The sequence below is a fragment of the Metopolophium dirhodum genome, chromosome 8 (assembly GCF_019925205.1).
Source record: "Metopolophium dirhodum isolate CAU chromosome 8, ASM1992520v1, whole genome shotgun sequence".
NCBI lineage: Eukaryota > Metazoa > Arthropoda > Insecta > Hemiptera > Aphididae > Metopolophium > Metopolophium dirhodum.
The window spans coordinates 6,093,158-6,113,955 of NC_083567.1; the positions used below are offsets into that span (position 1 = coordinate 6,093,158).

Sequence of the window (20,798 nt, forward strand, 5' to 3'; positions counted from 1 at the left end):
TGTCAAATTTCTATTTCATATTATCAAAATAATGAAACGGGGGTTTTTTTTTGCTTGGCTCAATGCACAAGTATTATAACATTTGAAGTCAATGACAAATCAAGACATTAGAAAAGACAATTATGAAAAAAAACATTACATAAGTGTTTTACAAAAATAAAGAAAAAGTTTGTAAAACCCATAGTATTAATTGCTTAATTTATAACCTAAAAGTAAGAGGTCTTAATATTCATAATATATCATATAATAAGTAAAATATAGCTTTCATATGATTTCAAACAATTTATATTTTTCAAAGTTATTTCCACAATGGTAACATTTTAAATCAATCAGTATCCATTTGACCGTCTGATGATGATCCATCAGATTCTGAAGATTCTGAACTCGAGTCACCGGTCGACATACTATCATCAGAGCTACAGTCTGAAGTCACAGTTTTTAAAATATCGTCATTGCAAATTACATTCCATTTTTTTAACTTTTTAACATCTGAAATTCATATTAAAATGCAAATTAGGTATTCAGATATTTTAAATTTAATACAATTATATAATTATATCGTACTATTCTTACCTAAAGAATAAAAGTCATTGAGTGTCAGCGATTTTGAGCCTTTTTCGACGATTCCACCATAGACAAACAAAGTATTATGTTTAAATGCTAATCCACTATGTGACCGTGGAGTCGGTGTTGGTGTCTCTGAATTTACCAAACTTTGAGCTTCTTCAGAAGCTAATTCTTTAACTGAAACTAAAAATAATTATCAATAAAAGTAATTATGTTATATTATTTTATTCCAATTGTTATATACTAAATCTCCAAGTGGGTGTATTTTGTTCCATATCTAACATATACAATTCATTATAAAATGTACTAGTCAAATCATCTTCTCCCTGTTCTTCATCATAAACACCTCCAAATACATATGCCTTATTATGTCCAGGGATTGATAAACCAGATAAACTACAGCGAGCAGTTGGTAATGAACCAGCTTGTTTCACTTTTGACCAACGATAGTTTGAACAATCTGTATCACCTTCTATAAAATAAAATAAATTGGACAAAGTAGACAATTTATATTATATTTTTACTATGAATTATAATAATACAACAATTGCAGCTTAAGTGGATGTCAGAGTGCTCTTTGTTTTCTCTCTCTGACTCATGCACAACATAGAAAATGTGCATTCAACAGAACCAGCCTTGTTTAGTTAGCTTAGTATAAGAGTGAATACTCCTATTATCAAATTTAAATTTTACATTATCTATATTTTTAGCTGTTTTACAGTATTTAAATTTTAAAGAAATAAACATTTTTTAATTTTAACAATTTACATACCTACTCATAATGCGCATAACAATTTAAACATGATAAAAAATCTAAGGTAAGCTCAAAGATAATTTTATTAACCTTAAGTTTGATAATAGGCCAATTCACACTTAATACTAATGCTATTACCAAACGCCCAAACAAGGTAGTTCTAAAGAATGTACATTGTTGCGCGTGGCTCAAAGGGAGAAATCAAATAGTGTTTGATATCTTCTTGAGTATTTAGAAAAGAGAAAACCAAAGAGTGAAAATATACAATAGTATCACCTAACTAAATAAATACAAGTAGACAAGTATACCTACATTTCAGGGGGGGGGGCTAAAAGCCATTTGACCGACTCATTAATAATAACATTTATCTAACACAATTTCAACATTATTATTTATCAACTAATATTTTACAAATATGTTAATAGGAATATAAAGTATCAAATTAAAACTATTTCCTTTGTTTCTGTGCTGTACTTCCAACACTGATTCTGTTTTTAAGTTATTTGCAACATCCCTCTAAATATTTAAAATGAACAATAAGTCAAGTAAATCATTTCTTCAACATACTTGTACTCAGCCAATTTTTCATTTATTGCATACTTGAAAATCTGCGGTCACTTAATATAGCAAAACTTATAAGAATTATGACAGCAACTTGAAATAACTTTTTTAAGTTAGGAAAGCCTTTTTTTTAGTTTTTTTTTAAAAATTAAAACGACAAATAAAAAAAATCTTTCATAAAAAAGAAATGACTCCTTTCACACATTAGTTTTGATGGTTTATAACAGGTACCAGGAGGTGCTAAAGCACTCCCCCCACTATTTTCACCAATGCTTAACTAATTGGTTGTTGTATTTTAATTTCAATGTACTAGTAGTTTAGTTTATCCATAATTCTATTTTTTTAAATTTAATTTTTTTTGATGGATTTTCAACAGGGTTCATTTACACACTTTGGATATATTTATTATATATTTAAGTATATCTTAAATTGTGGTCTCACCTATTTCTGTACTAAGATTCTAGTTGGAATGTCAGAGAATGAGTTTACAACTCATAGTAAATAGTAGTAACTAATGAATATACACCATACACATTGTGTACTGATGGTTTTTTTTTTAGTTGAAAAATATAAACTTACTTTCAGGGGTTAACATATACATATCTATTAAAATTGTTCCTTTGTCATAATCTTTTTTAACTTTTTCTTTATAATAACCGCCATATACAATAATTCTACCATCATCCATAGCAAACATTTGACAACCAGATCTTGGTGAAGGTGCTTGTCCTATAAAGGATTAATTAGATATAAGCTTTTTAAGAGGACACCACACCCTCATGTGTTGCCTCCGTCTTACAAACGCGTAACGTACCAAATGTAAGCTCAGAAATTCAAGTTTTATGCCGTTAGTTTAAAAATTAGAGAGAATTGACCCATTATGAAACTTGACGGTAAAAACATTATCTGTGTTTTGTTGGAAGTTTTTTTTACAATAATTCAGTTTTTAAGTGAGTTATGCGTGTATAATAAATGTAAATTAAAAATGCACATAAATCACTTAAAGACTGAATTATCGTAAAAAAACTTCCAATCAAACACAGATAATGTTCTTACCATCAAGTTTCATAATAGGTGAAATCATTCTAATTTTTAAGCTAAAACTTGAGTTTCTGAGCGTAAATTTGGTATGTTACAGGTTTGTAAGACGTAGACAACACATGCGGTTGTGACGTCTTGTTAAGTAGAAAAATACACAAATATTTATCATACCAGAAGTTTTGATAGTTTTCCATTTATAGTCAGCCAAACTGAATGCATATAAATCATTAAAATATTGATAATTATGAGTATTATCCTGAAATCCACCAAATAATACTAAATGACGTTTGCTAAGTACCATTCTGTGACCACTACGACCGCAAGGTCCTCCTTCAGCCCTAAATATTGAATTATTAAAATAGCTGAACAAATAAGTTTACCCCATATCTGGATATTTTTATTCACATTTTTTTCAACCAAGTGAAAACGATGATTCAATCAGAATTGATATAATCATAATGGCCGCCACATTTAGGTATCTAATAGATGTTGTAGAGATATGAAATTGAATGCGACCAAATAGGGTTTTGCCAACATCGGTTGTTTCAGATCAACGATATATTTAATATATTTTTAATTGTAATATAACTTTTATTAAGTTAATATGAATCACGAGGATGGTGTGGAATGTATGCAATATATTTTACATATGCATAAGAAATTATAAATAAATGGATTTCAAATGGATATTATTTTTAAACTAAATCTGACACGCCAGATTTATTTTTTCAATCATTTTTTGAAGTATGAAAAATTTAAATTCCAAGCGATGCAATAAACTAGATTTTTCGAGGGACTTTAAAATCCAGGAAAATTATATAGAGGAATGACGAAATCGAGAAAGTAATATACGAGGGAACCATAGTAAATTTAATTAATTCATAATCCCTTAATTTGTAGGAAAATGTATGAATGGAAATAATTAACAGCAATATTAATTCGTAGGAAAATAATAACCAGGAAAAAATTACAAGGGAAAAACTTTACCGGGAAATTATAAATCAGGAAAATAAAATTTTTGAAATTAGTTCATAAGAATTTAAAACCTAGGAAAATAAAAATGGAAAAATAATTTATAGGAATTTTAAAATCAGAAAAATATTTATGCTGGAAAATAATGCTAGGGAATTTCAAAACCAGGAAAATATTCTACATAGGAAACATTATTCCTGAATATTACTTTTACGTGTAAATATTTCATAATATTTAAATTCCCGTCGAAGATTTTCTTGGGTAACATTTTGCTATGTAATTAGTTTCCTGATTTTAAATTCTTGTGTATACTATTCCGAAATTTAATTTTAGAAAGAAGTGATTTCCAGTTAAAATTAGTTCCTATCACAAAAGCATTCCAGAATTTATTTGATCCTAACAAAAATTTTCTTGAAAATGACGCGCCACTGATTTTAATAAGACTATAATTGAACCTAAATATCTTACTTATAGTAATGACTTACATAACTTTTGTCCAATTTCGATTCTTTAGTCCAAAAACCCATAAATCATTATAATGATAAAATTGATACTCTGAAGGGCTTGCAAATTCTCCTCCAAAAATCCACAACTGTCCATTATCTACAGCGACACTTACTGCAGAGTGAGATGATCTAGAAGGTGGTGCACCAGGAGCATCCACTAACGTCCATGTATTATGACTTATATTATAAAATATTAAATCGTTGTACATTATGGTCTGCAAAAAAATGTGATGAGTAATCAAGTGTTAAAATATGCAACTTTAGGTTATATTGCAGTTTTAATACAATAAATAATTTTGAGTCGAGCGATGAATGCATAAGTATTACAATAATGTATTTTTTATGTTTCTGTCATCAAATTTTGTAGTAGTAAAATGTCTGCTATCATTAATTTAAATTTGTTGTCACAATATTTTATAAGCATAAGAATATAAGATTGATCAATTTTTGACTTAAGTGTTTTCCTAAGAATGGTGATAAGGATCAAATGTAACACTTTAAAAATATCTAGAATATATTATATACATTTTTTTTAAAGTGTTTAAACTTAAAATTTGACAATATTTCTCAAGATTAGAACAATTTGCATATTATTTTGTAATTAACAATTAATACAATTTTAAATTTAAACAGCTAAAGCTTGAAAACGTAATAAAAGGTTCTTTATATTTCTGTATTTCTGTTTATTAAAACACATCGGCACAAACATTTTCCATTCAACTATTTTGGCCAGAATATTTCAACATATATCTAAGTATCTAATTATATTACACTATTACTGATACTTATATAAAAAAATATAAAATATCCTAAGAAATACAGGCTAATACAATCTTCACTAAGAATTAGTTCTTATGAGCAACAATTTATCATTGCATTCAAATTTAACACATCCATTCTAGTTCATTCCTACTCAATGATGTGGTATAAGACAATATGTAACTATTGGTTTTATTATTATAACTTTATGTATTAATTACTAGCAATGTAGTCAATTATAATAAAAATAATCTTAAATAGAACAATTTACATAATAATTTAATAATTATACAGAAAAAAAGTAATTTAAAGTAGAACTTGAATTAGAAAATCCTTTTTTTTACTTACATTTTTACCATTATGGAATTCTCCGCCAAATAGAATAATTTCATCTTTATCTGGATGTGTAACAAATGTAAAATTTGATCTCCTTGATGGATTATCAATTTTTGTTTCAGTCACTTTAATTTTTGCCTTGTTCTTAGCCTCAATATGAGCCACTATAGAAGATACCTCAGGCTAAAAAACAATTTAAATAAATAAAATTTAATATAAAATTAAACATACGTTAGACCCATGACAGAATAATAAAAATAATTTATTCTTTTTGTCATGTGTAAACATATCCATGGGTGGACTGGCTATTTTTGGTCCAGGGTGCAAAATTAGTTAGGGGCCCGTATATTATTTTTAAATTTAAGTAAAATTAGGAAAGATTTACATTACAATAGGAGTTAAATTAAGGAAATGGTCCAACAATGGTAATCAAGGCCCGGGATGCTACTTGGTTTATAGCACCCTGGCACTGAACATATTGTTATTTTACTAAGAATTAGGTTAATTTATACTTATTATTTTGTCAACCAAAACTCAATGGTAGATTATTTTTTGGAAGAGTTGATCAAAATAACTAGATGACTATTTTATATTTTAGAAACTAAAATAAGTCACTAAACTGATTTTCTTGTACCCCTATTTTAAATATACCTTATATTATTTAGCAAATATATCTACCTCTCCAATTTTTCCAATATCCTTTTTGATCCTTTGAGCTATCTTTTTTTCTTTTTTAGCAGTTGCCTTTTCAATGCGGGATGCTCCTTTTTTTTTATTTTTGCCCATGATAAGTTATCTATATTCACCTAAAATCGTATTGTCTTAAAAATATTAGATATAAATATATATAGAGGTAAAACTGTATAAATTCCAAATTATAAGCTTTTAATAAGCAATAACTCACTATTTTTATATAACTTTGGATTGGTGACTATAATAAAATTACTATTCATCTAATGCTAACTTTTTAATTTGTTAATATACCTACTCAAATACTTAATAACAATTCTACGTTTAAATTACATCAAACAATTAACAAATAATCAATAATAACAAATATATTTTGTAACCACGTTGTTTTGTTTACACTATTACCCTTTTAAGTTCAAACTTCAAAGATTTATAAAATCTAGATAAGCAAATCGTTATCACAATAAACGAACTATCACGGACCAAGATATAATGGACTCGCGGATATCTGTGAATGGACTGGAAACGACGTCATGGTCGGCGATGATCGGGAGACAGCCGCGAAAAGGTGTCACTTAGCTGATAAGAACACTGTTCTTGAAGTTTTCAGCGCTACCGGTGGTTTCATTTGGCTACACAATTTGTATCTTAGTCCGTGTTAAATGCAGAAAGCGCTGTGAACTCCAGGAACACATAGCGACCCCCCGCACTTTGCCTCTTATACATACATTCGTGGCCGTGATAAGCTGATCGTTTCCAATCCATAACAGTCATAGATAATATAAGAAGTCCGTGGTCCGTGGATGCACCTTGCATGGATCTATAGAACAATATGAAGGATCTATGGGATATCACGATATATTTGATTATCTTTATCTATGATACCCAATGATATGGTTGTTTACTTTCTATGGTTGTGGATAAATTAATTTGTTGAAAATTTTAAATTAATATTTATTAATCAATCTCAAAATTCGGTATACTTACTATACTTAAAAGCTAACAGGCAATAACTTTTTAAATTTTGTACTCAAAGAAATTTAGTCTAAATTACCTTATTAAACATTCGTATATGATTTATGATGTATAACGTATTTGGATTCATTTTTTCCAATAAGTTTTATAAATAATATTTTACAAGTATAAGTTTGCGTAATTTCTTATTATATAATTAGATTTCTTATTAACGGTTTGTAGATAGTCAAAGATGCATTGTATTCCCATTTGGCTTCATAAAATACAAGATAAAGATAAAATTCAACAATGGTAATATTTTATTGGTTCAAAAAATAAAAAATGTCTCAAATTAAATAGGTTTCAAATAAAATATTGCTAATGATTTTTTTTACATACATATAGTATTTACAGTATTTGCTTCAATATTGATGGTTCCCAATTACTGACAACGGCAGGTCATGATGTACTTATCTATAGGTCTATTGATGGACATCTTTTACATACTCTAAAAGGTAAAATTACATACCTTGAATTTTGACATTATGTATTTTGTACCATAATATAATATAATAAGTTATGTACATTTAGTTTATATATTATTATTTTTTTATTTTTAGTGTCAAAATGATATATTTTTTAAATTTTAATAATTAATACTTAAGTTCGTGAAATTTAAAATGATGGACTAAGTTCATGATCTCACCACAGCTAGAAATCACCAAAAAGGGCCATTAATCATCCAGCCCGTATATACAATTGTTAACTTTTCCAGGGGAAATAATATCAAAAATCTAGTCGCCAGACCAGGAATCGAACCCGGGTTAGGTACTTCAATACTTAGACCTAACCCTTGAATACTAAGACTATCATAATTTCACTTCTTTGGAAATGTTCAAATATTATCATGATTCAAAAGCCAATTAAACCTCCCGATTCTACCTTATCCTACAGACCGATAAATCCTACCCTTCTTTGCAAAAGCCCTAGAAAGACTTCTGCTCAAATGTATCATTCTAATCATCGCTGAAAAACATATCCTCCCTGATTCGGCTTTCGGACCTCGCATTCAACCACACACCAAGTCTATCAGATAGTAAATGCAATTTCCTACTATTTTGAAAAAAAATTATGCTGCACTTGCGCTTTTTTACATATTTCAAGCATTTGACAGTGTTTGGCACTAAGGTCTCTTATATAAACTAAAATTCTTCCTTCCTACATTCTGCTTCCTCCTTATCATTCTTATTTTAGAGATCACACATTTAAAATATAGCTATGGAACTGCCATATCTGAAATAGTAGGTTTAAATGTATAAAAGGTGGTATTTTATCTCCATTACTCTACAATATTTTCATCTCTGACCAACCTATATCACCAATCACCTCAGTTGCTGACTATGCTGATGATAAAGTGATGATCTCGATTTAAGAAGACCCACTCTTGGTCCCTTTATTTTTGCAAATTCATCTTGGCCTGATGGAAAATTGGTATACTACTAAACAGAAATTTAAAGTAAATCAAAGCAAATCAGTACACACTAGTACACTACTTTCACACTTAGGCAAGCCCCTTGTTCAAGTGTATTTCTTTTGGGCATCCTTATCCCTTTATTACCCACAATAAAATACCTTGGTCTAACACTTGATCAACACTTAACTTGGGCTCAACATTTTAGTGAAAAAAGACTATCCCTAAATAATCGGCTATGTATGCTTAAACATTTAATTGGTAACAAAGTCACCCCTATTAATTTAAAACTTCATTTATCAAAACCTTATTAAAAATGCTAAAAAGTCCAGTCTAAATAAGATAATAGCTTTTCAAAATACTCATTTTGTCCATGATATTGATTATATATTTTCTCCTAAAATAAAAAGTTATACCATAAAATGATTATGTATTATTTACTATAAAACATATATTTACACTTTTAGGACACAAAGAAAACGTTATTTGTTTGACAAATGCTAAAAATGGCAAATATTTTGCTTCCGGCTCAGCAGATAAATCAGTTATTCTCTGGTCATCTAAATTTGAACCAGTTGGAAAATACAAGTAATCATTGTGTTTTGTTTTTACAATTGTTTACTGTATTTTTATATTTATTTTCCAGCCACAATGACACAGTTCAGTGCATGGATTTTAATTCAATTACTCATCACTTAGCAAGTTGCAGTTCTATGGAATTTGGTTTATACTCCATAGAACAAAAATCTGTTCAAAAATATAAAATCTCATTTAAAATAAATACATGTGCCTGGTCAACAGATGGCCAATCATTAGCCCTTGGGTGTGATAATGGATGTATTTCCTTACGTAATCGAAGCGGAGAAGAAGTTGCAAATATTGAGCTATCTGATAGACAATCGGTTTGGGCAATTACGTGGTTATCATCTAGGTACTTATTGAAGTTAATAATTTTACATTATATTTTATTATATTTATATGCACGTTGTAACTTCTAGATATAATGAAGATGAAATATTATGCATTACTGATTGGGGACAAAAATTATCATTTTATAATAAAAATGGTTCTGAAGTAATTAATTACACAATTTTCACTTAACACTTGATACCTTAACTTAAAGTATCCAAAATATTTTTGTAGACTTTAAAGAATAAAAACATACATATAGAAGCTTTAACAATTAAAACCCTAAGTAATGATTCCTATTTATTAATTGGTGGTTGTAAAGGAAAATGCTCAATATTTTCTATTGATGGAATAAAATTGGGTGAATTTGAAGACAAGCACAGTTGGATTTGGGCCTCTTCTGTGCATCCACATTCAAAATATGTAGTAAGTTTCTTTATTTATTCCATCTATCTGTGCAATTTTGTACAGAATTGTTTACTGAATACATGATTTTAATTTTAAAAAACAATACAAAATTTGTTTGATATCTTAGACACAATGTTAGTGTCTTATACGAATTTATGTTTTGTGTTTTGTTTATTCTTAATATTTTAATAGATAATAATTATAGAAAATGTTTCTTTTGTTTAACTTTAAAAATATATGTTCACATTCTAGTATTAATATTAACAGCCATAATTTAAAAATGTATACAATTTCCAAATTATTTAAATTTTTGATATTTCTAAAATTGAGTTGTTATGTTGTTTGATACATATAGAGTATAGGCATTTAAATACAAGTTATAACTATCTATATTAATAGGCATTAGGTTGTCAAGATGGAACATTAGCGTATTACAAAATCGAGTTCAGTGTAATTCATGGACTTTATCAAGAAAAATATGCATACAGGTATTAAAGTTACACATTTTTGTAACTGCACGGCTATACAACATACATTTATAAGGTTATGGTACACAAAGTCTTAAATTCATTACTATAATATCTTGATGTGATTGAAGTCACCTATTATTGTTTAAATAAATGGCACTGTTGATAATTTTGTTTGTTTCTGGATTTTCACTGACTAACAATGCTTTTATTTAGTTTAAATGTAAGCATTTTATTAATATTAATTAATATTTTTTTTTTTATTATTCATTAGGGAAAATATGACAGATGTTGTTGTTCAAGATTTAGTTACTAACAAAAAAGTGCGAATAAAATGCAGAGATTTGATTAAAAAAATTGCAATTTATAGAGATCGATTAGCTGTAAGTTAAAGTTTATTGTTTTTAAAAAAATATTTAATAGGTTTTGTGCAGGGGAGAGGGGCGAAACAATTTGACTCTTGAATACCGCTTTGCTAAACAAAAACTTAAAACCTATATCCTTATATAATTTATATGATTATTGGTTTGTACGCTATAATGAGTGTAGAAACAATTAACAAAATGTATAAAATATATTTATCTATGAGCAAAAACAGAACATCTCACGACCTAAGTTAGGGATGCCCCTGATTTTGTGTATGTATTCATCATTCTCAATTAACTTTATTCAGGTTCAATTACCATCAAAAATTGTGGTATATGAATCATCATTAATTCAAACATCTGAAATGCACTATAGGATCAAAGAGAAATTAGCTGAAAATGCTGTTTGTAATCTACTAGTAGTTTGTTCAAATAATTTAGTTTTGTGTCAAGTAAGGAGATTTAAACACGTTTTTAGAAAAATAAAATATAAATTTGTTACTAATTTAAATTTTTAGGAAACAAGACTTCAATGTTTATCACTAGCTGGTATATATGAACGTGAATGGACTATGAATTCTGTTGTGAAATATTTAAAAGTTATTGGAGGTTCTCCTGGCAAAGAACAAATTTTAGTTGGATTACATAACGGACAAGTATTTTATAATTTTGGGGTTTTTATTATTTAATTTAAGTATTAACAAATTTATTATATACATAGGTCTTAATGTTACGCGTTAATAGTTTAGTTGTGCAGCAATTATTTAATGTGACTAAAAGTGTCCGTTGTTTCGATGTTAATATATCAATGGACAAAGCAGCTATTGTTGATGATGAAAACGTGTGTTCATTTTTTGATATGAAATCAAAAAAGCTTCTTTTTCAAGTAAATCTACTAAAGTATAATTCTCAAACTTAAATTAATATATTATGTGATTTAGGAGTCCGATATTACAAGTGTGGTTTGGAATTCAAAATTTTCTGATATGGCATGTTTTTCGGGTAAACATATATTTAATATCAAAGTTGACGAATTTCCAGCTCATCAACAACGTATCATAGTAATAATTTAATTTAATTAGTATAAATTTTAAATCATATTGATATAATCTAATAATATGCTATAAATATTATAATTTATAGGGACATGTAATTGGAATGTGGGGTTCTAAAATATTTTCTCTAAATGATTCTATAGTATCTGTTATTGAAGTTGCATTATCAGTTCCATTATATCAATATTTAGAAAAAAAATATTTTAGGTATGTAAAAATTGTTTGTGAATAAAAATAATAAAAATGTTATTAATTTATAATTTGCTTATTTTTTAGCAAAGCATATCAAATTGCCTGTCTTAATGTCACTGAAACTGATTGGAAAATATTAGCTAGAGAAGCCTTAGAGAATTTTGATCTCTTAATTGCCAAGAAAGCTTTTGCTAATATTAATGAATTAAAATACTTGGAGCTAATTACGCTATATGAAGTAAATAAATTTGTAACTCATATTTTTTTTATATACAAGGTGATTCACCAATCAAGCTTGTCCCATTTTTTTCAATAACACACTAGGTATTTGCTTTCTTTTTATGATTTGTGCAACATGGAAAATGTGCATTCAGCAGATCCAAATATCCAATCATGTGTTATTGCATTACTATTTGAGGGAAATCGACCTATTATCAAACTTAACTTTAAGAACATTATCTGTGTTTTTATATTGGTTATTAATAATACATTTTTTATTAAGCTATTTCAGTGTGTATGCATGTTATGAGTATGTAAAATATTATAATTTAAAAATGCTAAAAGAAAAATTGAAGTTTTTGTAAAAGAATTAAATAAAGCCAACTTTCAAAATCATATTAATTGATAATAGCTCAATTCACAACACAAGATTTGTTTGGTTTTACTGAATGCAAATTTTCCATGTTGTGGTTGTTTCAGAAAGAAGAAACAAATGGTGTTCTGATAATATCTTCTTAAACAAATAAGGACAAATGGACGTAGGACGATACAATACGATAGCATTAGTTCTGTGGCTTGGTGCAAGAAAGGCCAATGTCATATTTTGACAATGTTCAGGAATTCAAATTATTAAATTGGCCAATTTTTAAAATTTACATGAAAATCTTAAATTTTATTTTGGACCTCTAAAAATTCTGTTACTTAATAACATTTGTTTTATTTTATTGTATGACTATTTTGTTTTCAATTATAAATATGTACGCTTTAGTTTGACATTAGCCACCCAGGAAAAAAACAAAACTATTTTGGTTTGACATTGGCCAAAAACTAAAATTTAAAATAAACAATTTTTAATAATTAAAGAACTTGACTTTTTTATGAAAACATTTCCACATTTTAATAATAATATTCAATTGACCATAATGTTAGTAACTTATAAATTTATAAACTTTATTAATTGATTTCAAAATGGCCAATGTCAACATTAACCCATAATAAAATGATTATCGTTAAAAAGGCCAATGCCAAATCTAATTTGGTACATTGGCCCTTTAAGCACAAGTAACATAAGCAAATTTTATTGACATTGGTAAAATAATCTTAATTTGCTCTTCTTGCACCATGCCACAGAGTTATATTATGAACATTATCAATGGTTCTATAATTTATAACTAAAACATAATTTTTATGTAGAATCACCAAAAATATAAAATAGATAATCAATTTAAATATTTTAATTTTAACCTATTGATCGTCTTATAATGAATATATTTTTTTTCATATTGTGTTTTAAATTTTTACTTCTAATATTTTTATTGATTGTTTTATTATTATTGTATTAGATTACCTCTTAAGTATATAATATAATATTAACGGCTATATGAGAATTTTAAATATTTAAAAGGAAAAAGGCTCACACAATGATAAAGACAAACACTGTCTGCTTGCTGATGTACTTGCCTATGAAAGAAAGTTCAAAGAAGCGGCAAGAATTTATCAAAAATGGGGTTTTGAACATAAAGCTTTTGCCATGTACACTGATTTAAGAATGTTTGATTTGGCACAAGTATAATACATTTATTTGTTAAACTATTGATTCCTAATAAATAATAAATTGGTTAACTTGTTCTTAGGAATTTATTGGATCAAATACAGCCGGTGAAAATAAAGAATTACTTATAAAACGTGCTGAATGGGCTATGAGTATTGATGAACATAAAGTAGCAGCAGAACTATATATTTCAGCTGAAGAATTTGACCATTCTATTGATATTATGGTTCATAATTGCTGGACACATATGTAATTTTGTATATTACTGAATTTCACATATACCAATTAACCATATTCTGCATTTTATAGGCTTTTAGAACTTGGACGTCACACTGACAAAGCTGAAGAAATAGTTCTAAGTAGAATTGGTGATGAGCTTCGTAAACTAGGCGATACAGAAAGTGCTGTTGAAATTTATGCTAAATTGGGCAAGGATATGGGACCTGACATGGTATCTTTGCATGTAGAGGCCCATAATTGGGATCAAGCCTTTGCCCTAGTTGAAAAAAACCCAATTTTTGCTCCTCTAGTATATTTACCTTATGCTGAATGGCTAGCAGAAAATGATAAATTTGTTGAAGCACAAAAAGGTATTCAGTTTACAGTCTTATTATATTCAATATTGTACTTCTATTGTAAATTATTTTCTTTTGTTATTTAGCTTTTCTTAAAGGTGGCCGACCAGAACGTGCATTCCAGGTATTACAGATGTTAACTGAAAATGCTGTTGACGAACAACGTTTTCAAGACGCTGGTCATTATTATTGGTTATTAAGTAGACAATATTTAAATATTGCTTCAAATAGGTAAATACTCTCTAACCTTTGTTAGATATAAAATGCAAAGACAATATGTTTAAGAAAAAGTTATTTATTTAAGTAATGAAAACTCACAAAATGATAAAATGATAAACCAATACAATTTGTATGACAAGTATGCTTCAATATATTATGCGTACAATGCTATTCACCGCTACATGGTATGTGCAATTATGACCTCACATCTTCTTACTTCCTTTAATATACTCAATGTGATATTTTGAATTTTCTGCACCTTGTTATTTGCAGGAGGATCCTTTTATGTCATATCAACCAGAAACTTTATTCAATATATCACGATTTCTCATGAACGAAACAAAAAATATACATCTAAAAGGAGTTTCGAAATTGTAAGTTATTTAATTTTAAGAAAACAATATTAGATTATGTATCGTCTACTACCTTACTTTGAATACCTATTTAATAATTCAAGTTATGACAAAACATGAAAATTTACAAAATAATTACCTAAGCAAATATTTTAATGTAACTGTTACATGTTATAGTGCGATATTATATTCATTATCAAAACAAGCACTTACCATGAGAGCATTTAAGTTAGCAAGACAAATATTAACAAAATTACAACAGCTGAGAATTCCTTCAGAATATCAAGTAGTATTTTTTTACTTACATTCAAAATACCAATAAAATATAATTTTTATTATTATATTACTCAAGGATTATGTAGATCTTGCTTCATTGAGTATTCGTGCAAAGCCATTTCATGACAATGAAGATCTTTTATCAATGTGTTATCGTTGTTTGACTTATAATTCTCCAGTGGTTAAAACATGTATCACATGCAATCATAAGTTTATATTTTCCTACATAAAATTTGGTTTGTATTATTGTATGAATATATTAGATATACACTATATGATTAACATGTTATGAAACCAGCTATTTCAATTAATAGACAAGAATTTTAAAATTAAAGCATCTTTAAATGATCCAGAAAGAATTATTACTGTTTAGACCTTAACTATGTAAATTTGAATACTTATCAGCTCTACTATAGCCATTAGTACTAATAACTATAGTCTACACTATTGTAATCATGAATCCAAAACTAATAATTTAATGCATTTTTATGTTATTTATATTAATTAGAAATTTTACCATTGATTGAATTCCAATTGGAAGACAATATATCAGACACTGAAGCATTGAAATTAATACAAAATTCTCATGATGAAAGCAAATCAAAAGAGTCTGAAAATAAATCTCAAAAAATGAATACATTCATTTTAGACGAAGAAAGTCAAGATCAATCACTTGACCCATTTACGTATAAACTTATGAATTTTGAGGTAAAAATGTAAAGTACTGATCATCATAATTTAAAATTAAGTATTAAATTATTCTTTTTAAAGTTATTATTGCAACGAGCAGATCACAATTTAATTTATAATTATGCTCAAGGCAATAGCACTTCATCTCACCATAAAAACATTTTTTTTTTTTTCTTAGAATAAAGAAAATACTTATCAACCCATAAAAGTAAACAAAACTTTATTACAATCAATGAGCACTACTAGTATAATAGTTTGTAAATGGCCAAAACCATTGAAATTTAAATACTACAGAAATGTATTACCTGGATTTTTAGTGACCAACTGTCAAAATTGTTTTAAGGTATATTGTTTAATATTTTAAACGTAACATTTGTTTTGTGAAAATAATTTTTTTTTCAGATGTTTCATTCAGATGAATACGAAGTAGAAGTTTTAAGATTAGGTTATTGTCCATTTTGCAGAACAAAGACAGGATAGTAATAAAATTAGGATAAAAAAAAACTGTACTTTTTAAGAAAAAAAAAATATATTTTAAAAAATATTAAGCATCAGGTTTCTTGCTTTTACCCAACTTCTTTAGGGTCAATGTAGCTCGTTTTTGTGATTCCAAAATGGCACTAGCCCTTCTTAGAGAAGCCTAAAATATAAATTATAAATTAATTGAATTGTTAGTTATTTATTTTTCTTTAAAATTATAGTACCTGGATAAGGTCTTTTCTGTAGCTGTTTCCAATCAAATATTTACGCAACTTGAACAATGATCTTCTTGGACCACTAGTAAAGTTTACTTTTACCAGAGATTTTCCTGGTTTATTCTAAAAATAATAATAAAAGAACTAGTTACTAGTATTGTAACAGTGTACAACAGATTTTAGACATCTGGATTAGTACAAGGAATTGAGTTTAATTAAAATTTAAAAACACATCGATAAGATTGCCCACCACACAGCAACATATAATATATTAATACAAACCTTATAAACAAATTAAATTAAGTCTATTAATAGAAATATAGAATTAGTGTTTAAGGGCATACAAAAGCCACATTAAAAAGTAAATACCCATCAGTTATACAGTTATTCACTTCAAAAAGTATCAGAGTTGGTGAAGCTATATTCATCAGTTGGGCTAAGTTAACCTATGAATGGATGAAAATAATTCATACAAATTAAATATTTATCACAAGTTAATAAGTGGATGCATTAGATATTTATTATATATGTGTCATTAATAGGATACTACCCATACATCTGTTGTCTCCGTCTTACACACGTACGACATACCAAATTTTCGTTCACTAGTTTTTAATAGTGTGCTGTAAGTTTTGATATTCAGAGTGATTTATTTGACCTGTTGTAAAATTTTTAGATAATAACATTATCTGTGCTTGGGCGTTGGTTTTTATTCGATATTTTTTTTTTTTAGCGAGATATGAGCATTTTTACTTTTTGATATTTCACATACCCATATCTTGCTTGAAAATGAAAATTTCGAAAAATAGGCAACACTTAAACACAGATAATGTTCTTACTTAAAAGTTTTATGATGGGTGAATTCCCTGTAGTATCAAAACTAGTGAACGACAATTTGCTATGTCGTGCGTGTGTAAGACGGAGGGAGACAACAAATGTATGGGTAGCGTCCTCTTAATGTAAATTAGCAAAAGTTAAATTATTTAGCAGACTAATTTAGCATATTTGATACCTATACTTCAAAGCTATAAAATCACAAATTTTAGAGTTCATTTTTTTAACGGAGTTGTTTTTGTTGGGATAATATTATCATGAATAAGTTTAAATATAATTCATAATGAAAAACACATTATTAGCAATATAATTGTTTGATGTTTATTGAAGAATCTATACTTGACAAATTAATTTCAGATCAAGAGCAACATTAAATATGTTAAATATGATTAAATTAAATATTAAGTATACTTATAATAAAACTATAACAAATTTGTTTTTTAGATTCTGAGAGGAGTGATGAATGTATTTATTTTACAATGATTTTTTTATTTATTTAATACCTGTATACGATTAGTAATTGGAATAATGATTTTCAACTTGTATTTTTACACAAAATCGATTTTGGCGTATCTTTAAAACAGATGACTGTAAATACATGAAATTATCACTGAATGTTTATATTATCATTTGCTGTACACCATTAAAAGTATTTAAAATATTTTGACTTCTTTTGGACTGTTTACAGACATTTTCAATTTCCATTTTTTTTTTATGTTAATAAAATTTTATTTTTTGGATTAAGCTTGAAAATGTATACAATATTTCTAATACAGTGAAACTTCCATATAACGAACTTCCATTTAACGAAATTTTCTGTTTAACGAAATATTTTTAAGAACTATGACCTTCATTGTTAATTACACGTAAATGTATCTCCAAATAACGAATCTGATGTTTCTATATAACGAAATAATTATTCGATAAAAACCAATTTTTGTAAATGTTGTCACTATCAAATTGATAGTTTATGTCATAGTTCTAAAATTGTACATGAACAATGTACCCGATAAAGATAAGACACCGAAACTTGACAATATTAAAACTTTTTACGAAAGAAGGACAATTTTCAAAAATAATAAGCAAACAAAACTTACTGATTATTTCTTTTAAATTATATTTAAGGTTAAAAATTAAATTAAACTGTAATATGATGTTTGATGTTGTTTTTACATACATACAATATGCATAATAAAAAAATAATAAAAAAAAAGTTGAAAAAAATAAGTAGTTCTATTTAACGAATTCCTCTATATAACGAATTTTTTTTGCTGCTTATTCGACTTCGTTATATGGAAGTTTCACTGTATATTGTTACAATGTAAGTTGAAAAATATTAAAAACCAGTCACAATATTTTTTTATAAGCATTTAAAGTTCGAATTTTGAATAATCACGAAAGCTTGCAATTTCTTTCGAGTTAGAAATTTACAACAATTTTTTTTTTAAATTTAGGATTTGAAAAATTAATATAAGATTCCTCAAAAGTTTCTTCACTTACTTTTGATATACATTCAGTTTATTTTAAACATAAGATAAAAAATATATATACTATTGTGAAAATGAGAGAAAGAACATTTAGATACTATTTTTTAATTGATTAATATTGTAGTTCAATGTACTCAACTATACCAACAATTTATCAGATTCAAAATATTATGTTAACTTCAAATTATTTCAGAGTTGGTGAAGCATTATTCATCACTTAAATTATTGGTATTATGTAATTTTTAAATGTTTATTAGGTTAAAAATTTTAATCTATACTCAGTTTCATGAGAGAAGACACACGTTTAGCGCATTTGACCGTCACTGCCATAAGCATTAAGCCCTAATTTCTCCCACTCCTCACCACCCAGTGACAGTCATTTATTGCTGACCGCCGGCCTAACGTTTGATGATTGTAACCAAATGAGCAAAAATGGTGGGAGATGCAAAGCAATGGATGAAAAAATATGTTTATCTATTGGAACAGAGTATACTTAACCGAACAAATCAGAAATTGTGTTCCATATAAGTATTAAAATTAAAATCTTATATTAATAAACTTCAGATTAGTGATTCAACATATGATTATACTCAGTTCAGGTTAAGATTGAACCGGCTTCGCGCATACAGACTGAGCCGCCAAACAGTGCCTGACCCCCCATGCGATGGCTATGCATTCTGTGATTGGCCAACAGTCATCGCCGGTTCTGGCCACCGTGCATACGCTCCCACCGGTGTCCGGAATGCGCAAAAAAAACGTGTTTTGGTCGAGCGAGCGGTTCAATCTTAATCTGAACAGAGTATAGTAGATAATTTATCACATTAAGTACCTAACTTAAAAATAAAATGTAATTGCACTTATAAGAAGGCATATTTGATGTTAACACATAAATCAATAAGTCTATGAGAAATTTAATCTTTTTACAAATGACAACACAACAAACGACAAATTAGCCTAGAAAGATCCCAATTTATAATGATCAGAATATAATAATATCATTAACATAATAATAACAATCAATGATCATTGGAATTAATACTCACTGCCAACTTGCGTTTTTTAGTAATGACAGTAAATCCCTTGTTATTAGGAGCCGATTCCACACCAATACTGTTATCGTGTACAAGACCATTGTAGCGTTTTGATGCCAAGTTGGTCAAGTTCATTGGTTCCTAACAAAAATATTTCAAGTTAAGCAGTGTATTATGAAGAATAAACTATATTATATTATTTATATTGTATACTACAATTTAACATACTTTACTGAATGGTTTTTTAATGTTAGTTTTCTTTGACAAAAACGCATTGCTGTTCCTGATTATCATCCAGCTTAGATCGGCCGACATGGTGAACGAATCTAATATGAATACAAAACATTATTTTTTTACTATCTAAATAGGTAAACAACTCGTCACATGGTTCAATAGAAAACGGAGTCCAAAATATCACATTAAAACAATTAGACTAGAAGAATACATTTTTAAACAGAAATATACGTGAACAAACAATAGTTCTATACTTATACTTCAATGAAAATTAAATTTACTTACATATTGTCCAAATTTGAAGATAATTACGAACGATTTAAATGAATAAGTGTGAAACTTTTTATTAACATTAAATAAAATTTTGACAAATGTCAATCCCACTCAAAAGTAACCTCAAAACAATCCCGATCAAACAATGTACCCAATTCCCTCACAGACAAAACAAAATCGTTCGCGTTGATGTCGAACAACAATATCTGTTGGTACAACTGATTTAATTGAAAAATTTTAATCTTGATAACTACCACTAGAGAGCCTTTAACGAATGTCTCTTCGCAGGAAAAATTTTTTGTCGGATCCATGATATCCGTGACGTCACTGTTATCTATGCACGTCTCTGTGAT

General features: G+C 27.7%; 3 protein-coding genes across 5 annotated transcripts; 1 reads left to right on the forward strand and 2 right to left on the reverse strand.

The window, feature by feature from the left end:
- Positions 1-262: 262 nt before the first annotated feature.
- On the reverse strand, positions 263-6,604 carry LOC132950771 (kelch domain-containing protein 4). Of its 2 annotated transcripts, none has more exons than XM_061022329.1 (9): positions 6,401-6,604; positions 6,175-6,302; positions 5,509-5,679; positions 4,381-4,616; positions 3,095-3,261; positions 2,462-2,611; positions 812-1,039; positions 574-750; positions 263-489 (listed from the first exon to the last, which is right to left on the reverse strand). In XM_061022329.1, the coding sequence occupies exons 2-9, from the start codon at positions 6,280-6,282 to the stop codon at positions 326-328; spliced, it is 1,401 nt and encodes a 466-aa protein (XP_060878312.1). In that variant the 5' UTR covers positions 6,283-6,302; positions 6,401-6,604; the 3' UTR covers positions 263-325. The 2 variants fall into 2 exon arrangements, with proteins under 2 accessions (XP_060878312.1, XP_060878311.1); XM_061022328.1 differs by having other exon boundaries at positions 6,175-6,317.
- Positions 6,605-6,831: 227 nt separating this feature from the next.
- LOC132950769 (intraflagellar transport protein 122 homolog) lies at positions 6,832-16,439 on the forward strand. 2 transcript variants are annotated; one of them, XM_061022326.1, is made up of 26 exons: positions 6,832-7,326; positions 7,384-7,452; positions 7,546-7,655; positions 9,079-9,199; positions 9,258-9,542; positions 9,610-9,685; positions 9,755-9,946; positions 10,328-10,416; positions 10,670-10,778; positions 11,069-11,212; positions 11,279-11,416; positions 11,482-11,646; positions 11,702-11,821; positions 11,904-12,022; positions 12,092-12,245; positions 13,632-13,793; positions 13,861-14,027; positions 14,088-14,368; positions 14,440-14,584; positions 14,658-14,757; positions 14,846-14,946; positions 15,103-15,211; positions 15,278-15,437; positions 15,710-15,909; positions 16,070-16,234; positions 16,294-16,439. In XM_061022326.1, exons 2-26 carry the CDS (start codon positions 7,394-7,396, stop codon positions 16,369-16,371), a joined length of 3,549 nt encoding a protein of 1,182 aa, XP_060878309.1. In that variant the 5' UTR covers positions 6,832-7,326; positions 7,384-7,393; the 3' UTR covers positions 16,372-16,439. The 2 variants fall into 2 exon arrangements, with proteins under 2 accessions (XP_060878309.1, XP_060878308.1); XM_061022325.1 differs by having other exon boundaries at positions 6,832-7,452.
- LOC132950773 (large ribosomal subunit protein eL28) lies at positions 16,402-20,616 on the reverse strand. Its single transcript, XM_061022331.1, has 5 exons — positions 20,458-20,616; positions 20,167-20,264; positions 19,951-20,079; positions 16,596-16,709; positions 16,402-16,531 (listed from the first exon to the last, which is right to left on the reverse strand). Exons 2-5 carry the CDS (start codon positions 20,251-20,253, stop codon positions 16,436-16,438), a joined length of 426 nt encoding a protein of 141 aa, XP_060878314.1. The 5' UTR covers positions 20,254-20,264; positions 20,458-20,616; the 3' UTR covers positions 16,402-16,435.
- Between the last annotated feature and the right edge of the window lie 182 nt (positions 20,617-20,798).